General features: G+C 45.7%; 1 protein-coding gene across 1 annotated transcript in view; it reads right to left on the reverse strand.

The window, feature by feature from the left end:
• Positions 1-1,409: 1,409 nt before the first annotated feature.
• Positions 1,410-20,116, reverse strand: part of CDHR4 (cadherin related family member 4) — a 19,683-nt gene continuing 976 nt past the window's right edge. The window contains exons 3-19 of the mRNA XM_044451490.1: positions 19,279-19,438; positions 18,171-18,262; positions 17,809-17,904; positions 17,313-17,416; positions 16,187-16,320; positions 15,857-16,040; positions 14,040-14,190; positions 13,163-13,265; positions 9,213-9,428; positions 8,651-8,790; positions 7,450-7,594; positions 6,964-7,178; positions 5,459-5,598; positions 5,072-5,113; positions 3,784-3,868; positions 2,673-2,706; positions 1,410-1,486 (exon numbers count right to left, since the gene is read on the reverse strand). Of these exons, the coding sequence (XP_044307425.1) occupies positions 1,410-1,486; positions 2,673-2,706; positions 3,784-3,868; positions 5,072-5,113; positions 5,459-5,598; positions 6,964-7,178; positions 7,450-7,594; positions 8,651-8,790; positions 9,213-9,428; positions 13,163-13,265; positions 14,040-14,190; positions 15,857-16,040; positions 16,187-16,320; positions 17,313-17,416; positions 17,809-17,904; positions 18,171-18,262; positions 19,279-19,438 (2,118 nt within the window). The remainder of the gene's footprint in view (positions 1,487-2,672; positions 2,707-3,783; positions 3,869-5,071; positions 5,114-5,458; positions 5,599-6,963; positions 7,179-7,449; positions 7,595-8,650; positions 8,791-9,212; positions 9,429-13,162; positions 13,266-14,039; positions 14,191-15,856; positions 16,041-16,186; positions 16,321-17,312; positions 17,417-17,808; positions 17,905-18,170; positions 18,263-19,278; positions 19,439-20,116) is intronic.

Genomic DNA, 20,116 nt, shown 5'->3' on the forward strand with positions numbered 1-20,116 from the left:
GTACTAACAATAATTCAGAGTCATCAGTCACTGCTGATTACAGGCTTGTGATCTTGACATGTCATGAGACAAAACAGAGCTCCTGGTTTGCACATCATGGTAAGCAAACCATGGATGGAAAGTTCATGGTTTGTTTAGCTGCTCCTGCAACCATGCACTGACATTCCCCTGAAGCCCTAGCTTATTATGATGTGTGAGTTGACCTGATGGCTGCAGCAGAGTTTTTCTGACAAGCCCAATTCATACCTGTCTGTTGAAGCAGCTAGGATTACAACCTTACAGATTCTACCATTCCAGGGCTTCTCCTGTTTCTGTGCAGTCAGCCAAACTTTGTGAGCCCTGGTCCTCATCTGCAGAACTGTGTAGCTACCCCTGGGTGAAAATGCTAAAAAATGAGAGGGAGGAATGAAATCAGCCTGATTTTGAGCCCATTTCAACAGTGCCAATCCTTCCTTCTCCAATGGGACTGAAGTATTTCCAGGCATGGAGGTAAGGGATAGAGCAAGCTTTTCACTTGCCTAATTTCTAAGCATCACACTGATGTTAAAGGCATGAACAGAGGGCAGGAAACTGAAATAGCACCAGAGTTGCCAATATTTGATGTAGACCAAATGGAAACTGTCCAAGGAAAAACACCTTGTCAGAGTGGAAGTGCTTCAGTGCATACTGTTTCCCCAGAGATGAATACAAGCAGGTATTATTGATGGGGATGTTAAAGATGCTTCTGAGCAAGGCTTTTATTGTGCAATTCGTTCACAGAATTTTATAAGGGTGGAATTCAGACATCTTCCACTCATAACTCTTCCCACCACTTCTTCCCTCTTTTTTCTTATCATAGAAAAGCCATCAAGGAGGGGAAGACAGAATAGCTGCACCATGCCTTCTGAGTGGAGGGCTCTATCAGAAAGCACTGCATGGGCTTCTCTTCTTGAGTAGAGAAGTTTAACCCACTGTTTTACTGAGGCTGCTTCTTCCATTTTCATTGTGAGAGGGAAAAGTGTTTTCTTTACATGGCATTATTTCCAGAGTTTGTATTTCTTTGCCTTTCCGTATATTCTTATAACCAATCACAAGCGGATGCTGTGGGATAGCTGTATTATACCAGGTTTGTAACACAATACGAGGGTTTTTGCTCTTGTTTTAAATTTAGCAAGTCATGAATTTTCCTCTAAAAAAGCCTTGAAAATGGCTAGAGAAGGATCATGTCATGAAAAGACTTTCCAAATTTCCATGAATGAGGGATCATGAATGCACAGTAAATGCCTCTTGCAGAAATGCCCTATGTCTCTGTCACAATATATATAGCAAGTCCCAGTCATAAGCACATGGGTTGCAGTAGTCGTGATGTACGGAAAGCTTGTTCTTCTCTTCCTTCTCCGTCATGCCTGTGTGCACCTGGGCTGTAAAGCTTAGGATGGCACAGCCGATGCTCCCACCCAACGCCGTGCTCCAGTGTTGCTGTCAAACAGGTAATATTGCCCTGTGACTAGAGACAGAAACCAAGGAACGGCATTAGGCCCCTGTCCAGTCCATTCCGCTCTCCCCATCCTTTGCCTTCTCCATCTGCTAACCAAGAACATCGCTGTGCCACCCACACCACCTGTGAGTACCACTGCAGACCAGGGGCTCTTGGACTAGAGGATACGTGATTCGGCCTACTTCGAGAAGCTGGATCTGTGGCTCCAGAGCAGTCTTTCCCCACCTGGCACCCTCCAGATGTGTTGAATACAGCTCCCATCATCTCCAGCCTACACAGTGGCTATATGGGCTGGGGATGATAGGCATTGTAGTCAACTTGGCAAGGGAGAACCACATTGGTAAGACGTCTCTACAGAACCTGGCAGCTGGTTGAGTAGACAGTGCTCTCAGTGCTTCTGTGACCTTCAGCTCCAAATGCAGAGGTACATGTGGCCCGGCTTTGTGGCACTTTGCTGAGCCGGAAGCTCCCAAGTGCCTCCCCGCTGCCCCAGTGATCCATATGCACCCTCCCATCTAGGAACCATTAAATATAGGCGGCATCTACCCAGCACAACAGTGTCAACAGTTCATCAGAGCTTAGCCTCCTCTCTGTGAAGCACAGCCAGTTAAGTATTATGGCTGACATGTCCTCTCTGCAGGAGCACATTATAAGGGGCAGCAAAGGCATCTCTCAGCCATCTGCAAATGAATACAACTCTAGGTGAGGAATGAACCATCTTGAAGGAATATGAAAGAGCTAGTTTGGGTGGGGGGGGTGTAATTTTGTGCTCCATTTGGCATGATGTATTGACCAGCAGACAGACGGACAGATGGCTCAAACTGCTGTGCTATCTCCATACAACTTGAGGCTGCTCCAGAGGAACAATTGAAAGACACATTCATACACGCGTGGCTTCCTTTTCTAACTTTTGCTAAGATACATTCTACAGACTTGTACTCGCCAAGCACTCAGTCATACTTCTGAAAGGAAAAATGGCCAGGAAGACGGGAAATTGAATCAGGAATGTTATTGGGAGCAGCAGAAGATGAAACTTACTTTTGGTCTCCTGTTCCTATTACATATTTAATGAACAATTTATAACAATCAGTATGTCACTGTTGTTGTTATTGTTATATGTAAAAATAGTGATGTGCCTTAGAACAAAAATGCAATAAAAGTGCTTATATAAAAACAAACTGGAGACAGAACTCGCCTGGATCCTGAGCACGGCCATCAAAGTTAGGTTCCTAAAAGAAAAGGAGGAAACAAAGAGACAGCCTCACATGGTACCATCCTCAGAGGAAAGGCCTGATATCATGGGGGAGCTTTAATCATTAAACATTTTCTAAATACAAGGCAGGCCTCCCTCCTCTCAGTTCCTCCATTCCAATCTTTGCCCCGCACTGTGCCAGGACCTGTGCAGAACATAAAGCCAACTGAGTCACGCAGAGGTAGGGACCCTTAGACCTGAGGGACAGATCCAGTTCTCCTTGGGTTCCCATCTGGCTCTCAGAGTGTTGGAGTATGTGCCAAGAGGATTCAATTCTGCAAATGCAAGGTTTAGACGGATTGTGCATTCAAGGTTTATAGCAGACTTGTATAGTCTGGTTAAAGGACAAAGGGAGAGACTGAGCTTATCTGTGTAGTCAAGAGAGCAAGATTCAGTGGAATTAGCCACTTGATTATATCAAGAGAGGAATTTGGGGGGTTGCCTAGCAACCAGTTAGAATTCTATTCTATTTCTCTCTGACAGACCAGTTGACTATTAACAGTTGCAACTCATACTTGATGGGTTTAGCAAGGGGCTTGTTCTGTTGTTCTCCTTTCCCCACACAGTATAGCTATCATTTAAGAAACCGCACTCACAAAGTTGTGCATCATCAAGCACATAGCACTTAAGAAAGCATATAATACTGTGATTTATTTTCAAAAATATCTTCTTAGAAGCAAGCTCTGTGTGTGCGTGGGTTTGTTGGATGCACTCTGGTTGTCACCCCTTTCCTCTGACCACCAACTTGGCAGTTTCCCAGCCTTTGCACATTTTTTTCTTCTGAATGGTTGAAGTGTCTCTTCTAAGGCTTAGTTAATGGCAGGAAGAGCTTCTAGATAAAAGATACTGATATTTTTGGTATTTTTGTCCCCCCTCCTATTGCCTTCTGCCCTGCGCCTTTTGCCTTGGACCCACACACTTGTGGCATGCAGCCCCCAAGAACTTTGAGACTGTATCTAATCTCAGGTGAAAGCAGTTCTCTATCGTAGATCAATAGGGTAAGTAGCAACCTAAGCAGTGTCTAATGAAGAATTAAAATCAGGTTGTGCCATACCAGACTCAGCACATTGGTGAAAACATTCCCTTTCTCTTTGCTTGGTTCTTCTGTCTTGATGTAATTTCTTTCCAGTCCACTGCCCCTGTGAAGTATGACACATGGATTAGAAGGAGCTCAGGCCCAGAAACGACTAAACTGTAGTCTAGAAGATCTCAATAATTAATACTCCAGTTCATTGCAAGGAAGACCAGGGTATGTGCTCACAGTATCCTATAAAGCCCTAAACAACTTGGGGCCGGGTTATCTGAAGGAGCGCTTTTCGCCATACGTACCAGCCCCAACACTGCAGTCTTCACCTGAAGCCCTCCTCCCGCTGGGTTCCTCCCACTAATGAAGTGATTGGGGGGTGGGGGAGTGCAAGGAAGAAGCAGCTTTCCAACCATAGTGCCCCTCTCTGGAATTCAGTCCTGCTGGAGGTTCAGCTGGTGGCCATCCTTCTCTCTTTTAGGCAGCAACTTAAGACATTTTTGTTCCATTACTATTTTGATAAGTGAATTGTTTGTTGATTTTTAATGATAGTTTTAAGACTTTATATTATTAAACACCACTGCCTTATGATTTATTAATTATATGCTAGATATTGATTAATTATGTTTTAATTGGTTAATGGATTCCCTTACAGGATATTTATTTTACTCATTGTTCTCATCTTTTTCTTTTACTCAATTTTATAGCTTTACTTATGTATTTTGTATTGTATCTTATGGATCTTATTGTGTTGTGAGCCATAGAGAGCCTATGGCTAATGGGGCAGCATATAAATTGAATAAATAAAATCACCAATTGCAGACCATCCATCTCTACAGAGCTGATTCTGCCCAGAGAACAAAGGCTTTGGACAGCCAAAGCAGGCCTATTTGCAAGAGACGAGCATAGGCTAGTACTCCCCAACCTGATGTCCTCCTATATTTTAGATAAAAGCTTCCATTAGTCTCCAATCCATAGCATGACAAGTAGTCAGGCGTGATGGGAACTGCACTCCAAGACATTCTGGAGGACATTAGTTGTGGAAGACTGGAATAAAATGTATACACACTGGTCTGAGCAGACTTTACATTCCTATCCCATGCTGGTCAAATGCCTGAACAAAGGAAAGCCTCTTCTCCTAATTGCACTGGCATCAGCGAAGTCCTGCTAAGGAGTATATGGCTAATGGCTATTATAACTGATAGCCTATCTCATTTCTCTATCTCTAAACCATTGTGCTATAAGTCAGACCGTTGGCTATAGTAAGAATGGACATGCGCCTGCAATGCACAATGCTCCACCCAAGACAGGCGCTTACTTGTTCTGCAGCAGAGGCTCGGGCATCTCTCCCGGTGCCTTCCTGGAATTCAAAGAACAGCAGAAGGGTGAGCTTTGAGAAGCGGCTTCCCCCCATGTCTGACGACAGGGAGGTTTGAGAAGGAACCACAATGTTGGTCGAGCCCAGAAACTGGGTGCGGGGCTGACCGCATGTGACAGATTGCAAATATTCAGATTTTTCAAGATGGCAGGGAGGGAGACATAGCACCTTCCATGGGACCAAGTCAGGCCCTTTCTTGTGGAGTACTCCAGCCAAGTCTCTTTATATCTCTGCCCCAGGATGTGCCAGTGAATTAACTGTCTGGTTTCCAAGCAAAGCTGGTAGTTGGCATGGGATATGCAGGGATAGGTTTTTCTGGAAACTCACCTACAGCAGAGCTGCCAGAACAACAAACCCAAGACAGAAAGGAGAAGAGCTCCAGTAAGTGTAAGAACCACCACAAACCAGGGATCTGGTGCCCAGTACTCCTCAGTAGTATACAGAATGATGGGCTTCTTGGGAAGGGTCTGAAACCACAACAAGATGAGTATTCAGAACTACACCGCTTTTCAGATGCCAGTCCCAGTTTAGCCAGGTTTCAGTAGCAAAGGCCCACAGACTTTGAAACTGAGTCACTGGGTACTTGTTGAGCCTGAATCCTACTATGAATTCCCCTCAGTCCTAATTTTGCCAGAACACAAGTCTGGTCTATTCTACTTTATTTAGCCCATAAGAGGCTCAGCTGCTGCTCTTGGATCTGCTGAAACAGAAGGTAGAGTTGGGTCTCACCAGCACACCACATTCCAGGGATCTCACCATCCCTCACACTGGCTACACAGAGATATTCAACAGCTCTGGGGCCAACACGGAACCTTTCTGTAGCCTCCTTTAACCTGGCACCTCCCACATGTTTTCAACTTCAACCCCCATCGGCCCCAGTCATTGTGGGCAATGGTCAGGGATTCTGGAAGTTCAGGGATTCTGGAAGGGATATCTCAAAACATCTGGAGGACACCAGGCTGTTGGGAAAGGCTGTTCCATAGGATAATCTCTGTGGCGCAGAGCAGCGGCCACACTGCACTACTCTCAGAGATCATGCAGTCAGGCGGGAATAAAATCCACCAGCTCTAATTCTCACCCATTTCAATCAGCCGACTCAGAAGGCTTTCCTGGTGTCCAAAGCAACTGAGAAATACTAACAAGGCTAATCTCTCCTACTGGCATGTAAATGAAACTTCTTAACCAAAGTACTGTTAATACAACAATGTGATGGGATAGCAAAAATCAACATCAAGTAACAGACACGCATCAGAGTCCATGGTTCCCGGCAGATGAGCTGGGTGCACCAGGATCCAGAAAAAGAGCTGATTGTTGTTTAAAAAATCCCTTTAAAAAGCCATGAAAATGGCTAGAAACCACAGAAAAGATCTTGAAGGAAAATGACACATTCCATGAGTGATCACAATTACACAAATGAATATATTACACAGAAATACACATTTTTCAGTTTGGAAAGAGTGTTTTCTCTTTATAATCTTAGACTTTTTGAGTCAGATTACTGGGCCTTGAGGTACAGGGAATGTAAAGGGAAAGAACAGGCTGAAGCTTGATAGTTGCAGAAAGGAAACTTGGATGGCAGCCCCCTCACAACTGAGTAAAGATTACACTGGGAGAAGCACACTCACTTCCAGTGTAAAGGCTGCCAGCGTGCGTGGTAGCCACTTAAGAAAAAGGCAAAGAACACATGGCTAGTGGTCTGCATTAAAGAACTGGCACCGGAACAGAGGTTGCTCCATCATTGCAGGGGCAAAGGGCAAAGGAGCGGAAACTCTGGGGGTGCAGATTGCCCAAAGGATTCCCGACTACAGCATCTCCGTACTCTGTCCCCTCACCGTTGTGGTGGTGGTGGTGGTGGGCACCGTTGTGCTCCAGGGAGTCACATGAACAATAACGGTGGCTGTGGTGCTAAAGCGAGGCGTGCTGCGGCTGTCAGTCACTTCCACCAGCAGCTCAAAGATGAGGGGATCAAAAATGCCAGCGCGGTTGTAGGAGAAGGTATTATGGAAAAGACCATTGCGTTCCATGCGAAAGCGCCCATTTGTGTTGCCTGGAGGCAGAGGGAGAAAGAAAAACACTCAATCCATCTCTACTCTACTCTTAATGTGTGGCTGATCCTAATGTCTTTCTTCACTTTAGAGCAGGTGTGCAGGTGATGGAGGAGTTAAAGCCTTCCATCTAGCCACTTCCCTTTAAACATGCACACACCCTCCCTCCCTCCCTCCCACACACACACACACACACACAAATGAGTCAAAGGGAAATAGAACTCCGCTGGAACCAAAGCTGCTCCTTAATGCTCTGCCTGACCCATTCTATACCACCAACAATGGTGTAGATCAGTTCACTTGGTCCATCAACATCTGTGCATTGCAGTTCTGTAATTCTCATCGTTCTAGGAAATGTAGAATAGATGGAACACAGCTCAAAGGGAGGATTGCACACAGGAGCATTGTCATTTACATTCTGTGGATAAGAGAAACAGGAAGTGGTCATATTTCTCTGCACACTTGCATCAAGGTTCCCCAGTGGACTGTTCCCAGCATCCATTCTACTCCTCGCACTGATGCTCCTAAAAGCAAGACCCTACAAAGGGACCTCTTCAGGCAGTGGGCTTCTCATGTTGTGCCAAGTGAGAACTCAGCCATGAGAACCCCTGTGCACATTTGTAGCATTCTTCACACACCAAACATGAGCCAACAGATGGCACAGAGCAGATGTTTGCAGAACACAGAACTTGACTTTGGCAGCAGGGAGGGGAAAGATTGCTTCTGCAGTTGGTCATTGACCAAGCGCCACGTGGGATTCCACCCTAAACCAATCGATGCAGCTGTGCCAACACATAGGACTTTGAGTGAGAGTTATTTCCTTTTTATTACCCTTAAAACTATCCATGGGTGCCATCTGAAGCTTTTCTCCTAGGGCTAAATGCAGCTTTTTGCGGGAGAGGTTGATTTTGCTCAAGACTACAACACAGAAGGAAATGGTTACTACACACTGCTGGCAAGACTCTGTGGTCTAGATCCTGTGCAGAGTCCTGCAATTCTGATGTATAGTTTCAAAAGAAACATCCCTATTTAAAGTCACAAGTACGGTAGCTTGGCTCTTCTTTGTATGTCAAGAAGAAAAGATGACAAGTTTGTAGCGAGAGAAAAGGCCATGTTTCTGGTTGCAGGACATTTTAGAATTCCAATAACTTGGCCAGTCTGATATAAAGCAAAACGCAAGAAGACAGAAATGTAAGAGAAGGCTGTATTTGGCATTTGTGAGTGTGTGCTAATGTGTGCACAAAGTCTGAAGAAGACTAACTCGTAGGAAAAAAAAGGAAGGTTATCTGTGGGACATAATCTTCACATGGTGTTCATACTGGGTCTGCTCTTAGGATACACCCATGACAAATGGCCATACTGGCTGGGGGTGATGGGAGCTGAGGTCCAACACATCTGGAGGGCACCAAGTTGTGGAAGGCAGACATAATGGCATTCAAAGCTGTGTCCTGGCCTTACTTTCCCATCAGGTTACCTGCACAGATATGGTGATGTTACATAATGTTGTGAGCTGCCTTTTGCCATCTATATCATTATCCAGATCCTTTAAGATGATGGTCAGATGATATGATTTTGTATGTTCATAGTCCAGTGTCCCCAGTAGATACAGCTGCCCTGTGACAAATATACAAGTTTTACCTCTGTCCTTTATGGTACCTGCTAAGTTCAGGAGTTCAAGAGGACTGGTTCTGGTTCAGTAGGACTGCAATATACTCCTCTTTGTGGATACAGCTGGTGTTTTATATGAAAGGTTTCATTTTATGTATACACACACACTTAATATTTTTAAACAATTTTAATTGTATTCTATGAACTTTTATTTAAAAATAATTTTAACATTTTAAATTTAGAAAAAAATCTATAAACTGAATGAACTTTTGGAGATCCTTTTGCTTGCTTCTTTGGAGTACTGTACTCTGCTCATTGCATCACCTGCATATGTATCAGACCTGAAAGCTGACATGGGAAAGTAGGAAGTTAAAGGCTGGAGATGAAGCAACAGGAAGGTCATCCCAGAGGGTCAAACCCTTTCTTACCTGTGCGAGGTCCAACATAGAAAGGGGAGAGTGCGCCAGTCTCTGCCCCCAGGATGCTGTATTCAATGTTGTTGAAAGGATAGTCTCGGTCAGTGCCATTGACATTTCCAATACTGTACCCAAAGTTGGCGTTCTCGGGGACTGAAAAGAACCGTTGTGAGCATACTGGAAAATACTCATTCACTCGGCTGACTGTCACTAGCACAGGCACAGTGGCTGCAAAACACACAGAACGAAGAGGCTTGGGAAGGTAGAGCTTCAGCAAAGCTTGGCTAGTGACTGGTGAGCAACTGAGCAGCTGCCTATACCAGCAGAAGTCACAAGCCAGATAAAATATTTGTAAGATGGAGGCTGCTGTTAGGCCTGGCTTACTAATCACATATTTATTACCTAAATTTATTAATGTGAATACATTTATCTTATTTGCTTATTTATTACATTTTACATGAAAGACATACTTGGTAATTCAGGGGCTTGAGGGGATTACCCTTCACACATTTTTCTTTTATGGGGGCATTATCATAGACTCATAGTAGAGTTGGAAGGGGCCCCGAAGGCCATCAGGTCCAAGCCCTGCTGTTGCAGGACACCACGTTACACCATCCCACCCAGGTGGCTGTCCAGTTTCTTTCTGAATGTCTCTAGAGTAGGAGAATCTACCTCACTCTTCACTGTATTCTTTAGCTGTTTTTTAAAATCTTTCTTTGATGAGATTTTATGGTAGTTTTACTGTAGTTCATTGTCTCGTTTTCATGTACAATTGTAAACCACCCAGAAAGTTTTAGCTATGTGGCTGTATAAACCTAAAATTATTATTATTAATAATAATATGAAGGTGTTTTTTTTAGAGCAAACAGGGTGTGTGGGCGTGGGGAGCTCCCCATGGCTCCCCACACCCCATGGGGTACAAAACCTCTTCCTGCCTGTGGGAAGAATTCTATCTCAGAGCTTTCAGGGGCCACATGCTGCTGGTGGGTGGGCTGAAAACAAAACAAGAAGCTCAAAGCATGTCACATGCCAGCATTTTTAATGTTTTATTGTATTGTTGTATTTTATTCCTTGATTGTATGTAAGTCGCCCAGAGAGCCTATAGCTAATCGGGCAGCATACAAATCAAATCAATAATAGTAATATTTTAGCATGAAGTACTGCCAGTAAGTAAACCACAGACATTTTCACCATTTTAGAAGCTGCAGGAACCACAAAAAACAGGAAACCATGAAATAATTGGTGGCTGAGAGGACAAGGTAAGGCCAGGGGAAGAGGAGCCAGGGGAAGAGTCCTGTTTGGGGGAACAGGACTGGGACTCTTGGATTTGACTGCGGAGGGATGGATTAGGGCTCTGGCATTTAGGCACTGCACCTCTGCTGTAACTTCTCCCCACAACTGCAGGGACAGATAAATCAGAAGAGAGGCTGCAAAGAATTAAGTCATGTGGGGAGGGGTTCAACATCTCCCCATGCATTCAAGTACCCCCTTTCCACAAGAGCTGCCCACTGCTTATGACCACTACATATAACTACTGCTTTATATGTAACTGAGGTAGATCCAGGTGTGAGGGAACAAACAGGTAGCCATAATCACATCAAGTTCAAGTATATTTCCAGGGATGGACCAGGTTCTGGCATCATGTGGCTCACAATGGGGCAGCCAATGAGCTCACTGCTCTGCCATAATGATGCCCTTCCATTTCATGTACTTATGAAACATCTGCAATTATTCATCATATTTGCTGAACATAAACCTACTGGGAATCTACTATACATATTAGCAACAGCAAATTTCTCTGTGCATTCATTTTAAATGCGTCATAAAACTCAGAGGAATTGTCTGCACAGTTCCCATATTTGTATATATTTATTATTTACATTTTATTGGGTGTTTGACAGGATTTGCACTCAAATCAGTTGGTGTTTGCCCTTGAATCAGTTGTTTGCAGGTGTTTGCTCCTTTCAGGGTGGCCTAATCTGGGCTTCCTGTTTGATTTCCCCTTTATTGTTTTGGCACAGATCACAGGCAGTTGTTGCTTGTCCATGGCAAATTTGTTTAGTAACTGTCTCCCTGCATGTACCAGTCTGTGGAGCATGTTCTAAGGTCAAATCAGCCCCAGCCAGCTGCCCGATTGCTTCATTTGATACACTAAACAGTCCGTACAATGTTCTCTGCTCTAGGAATTGGTTCTGTGAAAATAATTTGGACAGTTTTTCATTTTCGTCTTGATGCCACTGAAAAAAGCTAAACATCTGGCCATCAGCCATGACTAAACACATAGGTGATTTATAGAATTCCACAGCCTCTTCAAGTGTTTTCCTTATTGCTTAAACAATAACATTTATGCTATACAATAGCTGATGGTTGTTAGCTCCCTGGGCCATAAAGAAGAAAAAATAAACAAATGGAATGTGCTTTATTTCAATGGAGGAAGTAAGCATGTATTTAAGTAATTTCCACCCTTGGTTTTCAGTAATAACCTATTCATGGCTTGGTAATGTTAAAATTTCTCAGACAGCCTCCCCCAGCTTGGTATACTCCAAATGTGCTGGATTGAAACTCTCATCATTCTCAGCCAACAAGGCTGATTATGAGACCTACAGTCCACTGCATCTGGAGGGTACCAGTTTCAAGAAGGCAGAAAGTAGATCTCCAGATATTTCAAGCTTCATCTTCCAGAAGTGGCTCCCAGGATGGTCAATGGTCAGGAATGCTGAGAGCCCAAAGCATCTAAAGATCTACTCTCTGCCACTCTGTTGAACGATTGCAGTATCAGTTTGCAGCCTGCTCATGTACTGATAATTCTTTAGCCAGTGTGCATGATCAGATAACTAAAACATTCATCCTGTAGGCATCTGCTTCTGACATGCAATGCTTCTGGAATTAAGCCCTCCTCAACACTCAGAAAATACAAAGGAAGAGTTGGTCACTGTCCCTATTTTATCTACAGGGAGATGGGAAACCAACATCCCCCACACCTTGTTGCCTGTTAAGGTTTGTGCAGAAGTGAAACATAGATTGCAGTTTAGCAAAAATACATTTTTTTGTATTTTTGTATTTCCAAACCCCTGAAGAGAAGAGGCAGTCTGCAAACCTAGCCATTTCATATTGACGGCCCCTATCAAGAAAGATGGTTCTAATTCTACTTTACAGGTGGCAAAGCTGAGTAGTGGAGAGAACTGCTACCAGTTCTTAATAACTAAACAACAGGGTTAAATCAAGGCTATATACAACCTGTGGCCCACTACTGCACGGAGAAAGTACAACGGTTTGGCACTGAGCTCAGATTTCAGCATTTCTGGACTCCACTTTCTTTTAAAAAACTTGTGTGTGGGGTCGGGGTGGGGGAAGCTAGTCCTTTGGCCTGCAAAAATAGGCTTGGCAAAGAAAAAAGACTTTGCGGTTTTGGTACAGAACTGGGGTTAACAAAAGCAAAAACAAACACGCAGAGTCAATAGGTGCATATGTGTAAACAGGTAGATAAACAGATCCACCTTCTGTTATAAAGCAAAAGCCAACTACTTATGAGACATACCTAAAACATGCTCTTTAAAATACTGTGAATAACTAATGTATTTCAAAAGAGAATCCTCATGATCGGGGCAAAAATTAAGAAGGAGAATGTGTGGCTAGAATTTCAGCTACTGTGGTGCTGACTTTTCATGAAAAAAGAAGCACAGAGCACACACCGCCTTGCCTGTAATGTAGGACCTATTTGCAGCATGTGGTTACTTCACACTAGATCCTGGTACTAATTCAGACAACAGAGTTGTGCTAGATTTAGTTTTGCTAGCGGGGCTCCGATGTCTGAGAACCTGCTGCTGGGCCAGCTCGCCTCTCCTGTCTGAATCCTGCCTTAGCACACAGCAAGTGGATCCTTTGGGGACTCTGAGTTCCTACACGCAGCATCCAGGAAAGGCAAAGCCCAAACAGTGCTTGTTGGAGAGGGTACTACTCACTGGTTTGTGGGGGACTTCCATGATCCATCACCAGGATAGTGGCTCGATACTGGCATTCAAGGCTGGCCATGATAAAAGAGTCACACTCCAAAGAGGTGTTCACCTGGTGTGGCCCAAGCACAGAAAGGTCAACCTATTTGGCCATTAATCCACAGTCCATCAAGCCCAATGACACAACCAAAGCAAATGGCATCCAGTTACAAAGAGGGATGCTTCGGTCTGGAAAGATGGCAAGCCCAATGGCGCACAACCAGGGATGGACCTTGCAACCAAGGTCTGTTTCCCCACAGCCCAGCATACACCCCAGAGACCACCCAGAGAGCAGCCTGATGGCCCTGTGTCAGCTCCTGGGTTGGCATGAACATGTCAGAGCACGCCCGAGCCAATGCTGCCTAACCCAGCTCTCCTTCGCACTTTAACAAACATCTTGTAGGCGGAGGAGGAAGCAAAGCTGAGCAACCTCTTCCTCCACTATGTGCCTTCTCTAAATCAAATCCCAAGCTGGGTTTGAGGAGGAGAAGGTTCAGGATGGCCAGTCTTTTTTTTTTTTTTGGCCTGATCACGGCATCTGGGTTCAGATAACACACACAATTTTTTTTACTAAAAGCCATGGCTGCTTGGATGGTTTCTAAGCCAGCCCAGGGTGGCTTCTAACCGCCCCAAAAGAAGCACAGGCCCCTACTATACACAAGATCCCCCGGATCCATTGGCTGAGTGGGATTTCAGGCCCACCTCAAGGCCCGGCTTGCACTGGACTCTGTCACACTGCCGGGATTGACTGATAGATACATCTGAAGCCTCAAGCATCGACCTCCTGACACATTCCCCCCTCCCTAACTTAAAAGAAGGAAGATTATGGACCACCTCAGGGTCTCACCTTGAGTTCTGAGCCCTCCATTCGGAAGCTATAAGGACGACTCTGGGTGTCCAGCTGGTAGTGGAGGCTGTCATTGCCACTGGCCACACCACTGCAAGTCAGTAGAGGCAGCAGGGTCGTCCCATTGGGAGTCGTCTCTGGAACCTCAGTCCTGGAATGAAGCAGTCATCACAGTCACAGGGTGGTGGGTATGGAAGATAGAGAAGGAGAGAAAAGGTGATGTGAAAGGGGAAATGGTTGCTCCTTGCCTGCACCCACCCTCTTGCTTGATCAGTGACTTACAACTGATCACACTGACATATCCAGCCTTCATAAGAGGGCCACTGGTATTCATTTGGTTCTGGTGTATAATACCAGTGGGAAAAAGACCCCTCTTTGCACTCCAGTGCTGACAAGCCATTAGCCCCTAAGGAAGACTTGTACCCCTCCGGACCAACTTTCCAGATGGATCATTCCTAGTAGCACTCATAATCAAAGGCTGTGTGGCTAGTCTATCATTCTTTTGTCCTCATTTTTTCTGGTCAGAAAAGAAATGGAGGAAGCAATGGGAAAACATGAGAAAGACCACCCATAAAATTCCATGAGTGAGAGCCTAAGGAGAAATTATTTTAAAGACAGAGCTGACATCTCTGTCTCCCTGGCCAGCTGTAATTTTACCCTAGAGTAGGTGCCAGGATCTTGATCCAGGGGTGGCCTTTAGTATGTGGAGCAAAAGTATTTAAACTTTTCCCCTACTATGGATATAAACTGGAATGAGGAGACCACACATGCCATTTTCACTGCAAAATAACGATCACTATTTGTCAATCAAAATGGACACACAGCCCCTTTCAGAATGGGCCAGAAGAGGCTTAAAGTCTCCCCTTCCCCTGTGCTAAGGATCCAACATGGATCAGGCCCTTGGCACCTACTCTGGAATAAAGATGGCTGTTGTGGGGAGAACACAGCTGCTGGCTACATCTGTAAAGTGATGTCTGACTGTGAGACAGAGTAACAGTGCGATAAAAGACTCCTCTGGAAACTGCCTGAGTCTGTGGGTCGATGCCCAGGGACCCTCCTGACGCCACGAATACAGCTGGAGCTATTAAATGAGACACACAGATTAGGATCTGACCCCTGGACACAACTCCGGGTTATGAGGAGCACACTTCACCCTGCAAGTGCCTGCAGGACCAGGGACAGACCTGAAGGTGCTCGCAAGGCTTGGTGCCTGTCTCATCAAGCAGCACAGCCAGGAGCTCCGCAGGCTCCGTAAAAGGCTTCCCTGGGCGGCTCAGCTTAGCCACAGCAACTGGGCCTTTGTGGGGGCCACACCCATTCCCAGCCCTGCTTCTGGTCTTGCCTGCGCCTGTCTTGCCAGTTACCGGTTCCTTGTCCTTTCTGACAGTGCCTTGTTTCTGGACCTGATTTGCCATGCTGGTATTTGCCTTCAGCTTAGGTTAATAACTCTGGTTTGTGTTCTGGCATGTTTTGTTGGCACCTCGCCCTTCCCCGTTCCTGATTCTGCCTTTCCTTCTGGATCCGCCATCCTTGTCAGTCTTTGACCTTGCTGTTCCTGGTTTTTCCTTTTTTCTACCCATGCCTTGATGGCATCTGACCTTTGTTCGTTCCTGATTTTGCTTTTGCCTCTGGCCCTTCTTCGTTCTGCTAGGTCCTCCATCCCTCTCCATCATCCTGCTTCTGGTGCTCCAGCCATAGGTATCTGCTGCCTATGTCCCAACGATCTATCTCTGCAGGTGAGGAGCTGTAACTACTGGCTGGTCCTGTAACCATCATGTGTCTTTTAGCTCACGCTGTTGCCAAAGACAGTGACTTACACGATTACAGCAGGGAAGCACAGCGGTCCTTGCAGGCTGTGCCGCTTTACAGTGATGTTCACGGTGATGATGGCACTATCTGTGGGATGGAGCATCTCGTAGGCCTTCACTGTTAGAAGGGTTTGGGCTAAGCTGGGATTGCGGTTCAGATCTAGGTTGTACGTGTTCTTGATTTCACCTGTCTCTGCAGGTAGGCAAGAGAGGCTGTGATCAGTCAGCCCCCAGAGTGGAAGGGGGCTGAGATCATTTGAAGACAGTTTGTGGTGGCCACTCCAGTCTTCTCAGTCCTTTCTGAGACTGGATCATACCACACCACTGGACTCCCATTACCTGAATTTATGGTGAAATAGGGTGTGTCTGGGGAGTCGATTTGGTAACGCACAGTTTTCCCACGGGCTTGAACTTGTATAATCGTCTGGAGGGGACCTGTATTTTCCAGCACAGAGGTTGCCACAGATGACACCCTGAATCATGAAGAAAACAGCATAATTTCCCTCCTTCTAAGCCAAGAAGCGCCATTGCTCACATAGTCAACACCTAGGGCCAGATCACTGTACTAGGATAATGTAGGAGCGAAAACAGGTCAACAAGGATAAACATCAAAAGTCATCAGATGTGAGATATGAGAGCTTGAGTCTTGGCTGCTCAGTGCAACCCTAGCAATGAGCATGGCCTGAAAAGGACACCTCCAGAGGTCCTCCATGCTCCATGCCTTCTTCAGAGAGCTTGAAGCTAGTGTGATGGTCAGATCCCCAGTGTCACAGAGGTTAGTCAGAGGACCAGCCTATGCACTGTACAATCTCTGTCTTCTAAGACTCATGAGGTGGAGGCAAAAGGTCTGACTTTACACTAGACAGAGTCCTGCGGGGACCTTTGGTGAACTATCTTTGCTCATTCAGTTTGAACTGTAAAGTCCAGATCTTTTGACTTTTCCCTGCCTTTTTTTAGGCAGTTACTCCTAAGCAGTAGCTTATCTGGCACGTCAATAGAAGTGACACTGCTGGATTCCCAAAGGACCACTTCTCACTATAAAGCCTGCATTGCTTTATAAGGGTGCTCAGAGTTAGGGCTTTTTCTCTCACCATGACATGATAGCAGTCGCTTATTTATTTATTTATTACGTTTCTACCCTGCCCATTAGCCAAGATGACCCTCTGATATGAGTTATGTGGGTGAAAGAGTGGATGGGCTCCACATGCACTCGGAACTGGGGCATGACTTCCCCCTCAGGCTCACCCACCAAGCAACAGGTGCCCTCGAGAGCCTGCACAGAAGGGAATTCAGCGCTCAGGCTGAAAGAAGCGCCACACCCCGGAGCCTGCCTTTCCTACATTGCAGTGCAGCCCGTCTTGGGCCAGTCTCACCTGCTGGTAGCCCAGACTCCAGGTCTAGTGAATGAGGAAACTGGAGCCCCAGAGTCTCTGGGTCTCTCTCCACCTTCCTGCCCACAACTCACGTGAAGTTGACTTGGTTGTGGTAAACAGGCAACACCTGGACTGACAGAGGAATGCGGCAGCTCCGCCCTTTGCTGTCCGTTACCACAATGTCCATTGAGAATATCTGCAGGGGAAAGAACAGACTGTGAATCTGCCAGCCTGCCGGCTAGTCTAAAGCATTCTCTCAGGACATTGCTGGGCCCAGGAGGGATCTCAGTGGGGAAGAATGACGCTCCAGGAACAGGAAAGGACAGTCCCCCAAAATGGAAAGCATTAGGAAGATGTGACTAAAAAGGCCCCAAGACCCAAGCACAGGAGGAGCTGTGTCAAAACTAGTGGCACAACAGGCAAGCGGGAGTCCCTCCTGTGAACCTTTCTGCTTTAGGGGTGGGAAGTGCCACGCTCAGGAACAGAATCCCACTGACTGCAATGGGATGGCAAGGATACGGGCCAGGCCTGGCATAGGCCAAACATCTCTATGTATCTCTATATATAAGGCAAACAAAGGCTGCATACCTTGCCAGCTTGCTCATGACTGAAGCCTGTGGCAGGTGCACACACAATTCCAAATGAATTTATTGTAAAAGGCAGAGAATTATTTTCAAGGGTGTACTGTGCAGAGAAGAAAATAAAGTCAGCTGAGGAAGTTATTAAAAAACACAACCCATCTCCAAGTGCCTCTCTAGATCTCCTGCCCAGGACACTACTAGAAAATGCTCCTTCCCAAATTCTCAAGCTGCCTCCCAGTGGCCAGTCACAGAACTGCAAAATTCCTTTTCCCAAGCACACCTTCCACCTGTTGCCAAGGACACCTCCTTTTTGACAATAAATCCTTCCTCAGACTTATTCTGCATCCCCCTTATAACCACAAAGCTTACGGTCAAGCTGCTTGTGTGTGGCCTCTTCAGGACAGTGCTGTAGATACAACTTCCAGGAGAAACATCTTCTGAAACTTTTACTGGGACCCCTCCTGCATCAGTAAGAAAGAGATACAGCTACAGTCCATTCCTAGAGCACTGTAGCCCTTGGCTGGCCAAAATCCCCAGTGGGTTGAGCAGCATCTATGTCTCTTCCCTCTAGGACTGAAGTGGGGAATCTGTGCCTCTCTACACGTTTGCCCCACCATTAGCTAGAGCTGACAGGGTTTGAAGGCCACAAGTGGCCCATCCCTGTCCCAACAGGTTGAGCAGCTGATAGCAAGTGGTCTAGTTGTCATTCTAGTCTACCTCTCCATTCTTGCAAAAAGGAGACTAGGATCTGCTCCAAGTTGTGGGAGGACTCACTGCCCCTGCATGCCTGGGAAGCTTCTTCCAGTACAACCCACCACCACTCACATTCCTGCAAACTTTACTCACCAAGGCATACGTGCCTTAGGCTGGACTCTGAATGGATGGAGGCAACTGACACAGGCTTACTGTAAGGACTGGGCTCACTCCTCATATAGGACAGCCTTCAAAGGTTTTTGATTTGTATTCTGATCCAGAAGTGGAGTGTGGGGGCTGGAAGTACTAGGGCCAGTTGACCCAGAGATAAGCCAGGCAGCCACTGAGAATCAGGCAGTTTCAAGTTCTGCAGGAAAGTCTAGTAAGAAAACTGACATGGGAGAGGGCAGGCCCGACATCAGTAGGCTGAGCACATGGCACCAGGGTAAGAGGGCAGCCAAATGAGAAGTGCCAGACATTCCAGGCGATTGGCCCATAAGCAGAAGGATCCATCCTGAAGGTGAAGTCAGCTCTTTTTGGTTTGAAAGGGAGGAGATTTGGAATCAAATTCAGTTTGGAAGCAACTTTATATTATTAATTCATATTTTCCGAATGGCCGGTATTTTAACTTTGCCTGTTTCCTTTGTTACTGATTTCTGCAATGTTCTTCTTTTGTATCACAAAGCCTGTCTTGCTGGCCACTTTAACTTAATGGAGACTAGTTAGAAAACTTTTGTACTGATGTGCTTGGAAGGAAGGGAAGAAGACCACCCAAAACTCTTACCTATCTTGGGAAGCCAGCTGCCGCACTCTAATCTGTCTGTTGCAGTGACTCGAACGAAGAGCTGACTCTCAGCTGATTTTTCTGCACAACTTGCAACATATGTTAAGATGTACAGATTCGCTTGTGTAGCATCCAGGGCAGCACTGGGGCTAAGGCTCACCTGGCAGCCAAAAAAAGAACCTCAGCAGAGTTCCCAAAGCAAGCATCAGAAAGTGCAACCCCCCAGCAGCTGCCTCCCTCCACCACAACCTCATTTGAAATGCCCATACCAGAGACAGTGGAAGCATTGAGCGTATTGGAATGACTTGGTATGTCTAGGCAGCTTCCCAAACCTGATGCATTCCAAATGTTTTGGACAACAACTCTCAGCAATCCTGACTCACAATTGGCCAGAGCTCATGGAAGTGCAAACCATCTGGAGGGCATCTGAGTAGGGGAGACCGGTCAAGATCCTCAGGTGCTCTGCAGTATACATAAGTGGGGGAAACACCAGACTACAACTGCTTTGTGTGTCTAAAAATGACCCCCAGCATGTTTTCAGGGGGTACACAGGAAAGGTATTCCAGCTGAAAAGCGGTGAAGACAGAATGCGATTCAGTAATGAGAAGTTAGCATTCTAACATTAGTGGTGAACCTGAGTTTCTTCCTAAAAGATACTGTGCTTTATGCAATAAAAATAACGTAATGTATGACCATCTACACAAATCTATCTGGCCTTCACTGTATAGGCAACTAGTCTATCTTATTTCAGTAGAATCTTTCAGTCCTATAACATATGTGTATATGCAAGTAATGAAATATATAACATTTTAAGGAAACAATCCTACAGGTCTAGTCA

Source organism: Varanus komodoensis, unplaced genomic scaffold (genome assembly GCF_004798865.1).
Source record: "Varanus komodoensis strain SLA01 unplaced genomic scaffold, ASM479886v1 scaffold6_2, whole genome shotgun sequence".
In the NCBI taxonomy this organism is placed as follows: Eukaryota; Metazoa; Chordata; class Lepidosauria; order Squamata; family Varanidae; genus Varanus; species Varanus komodoensis.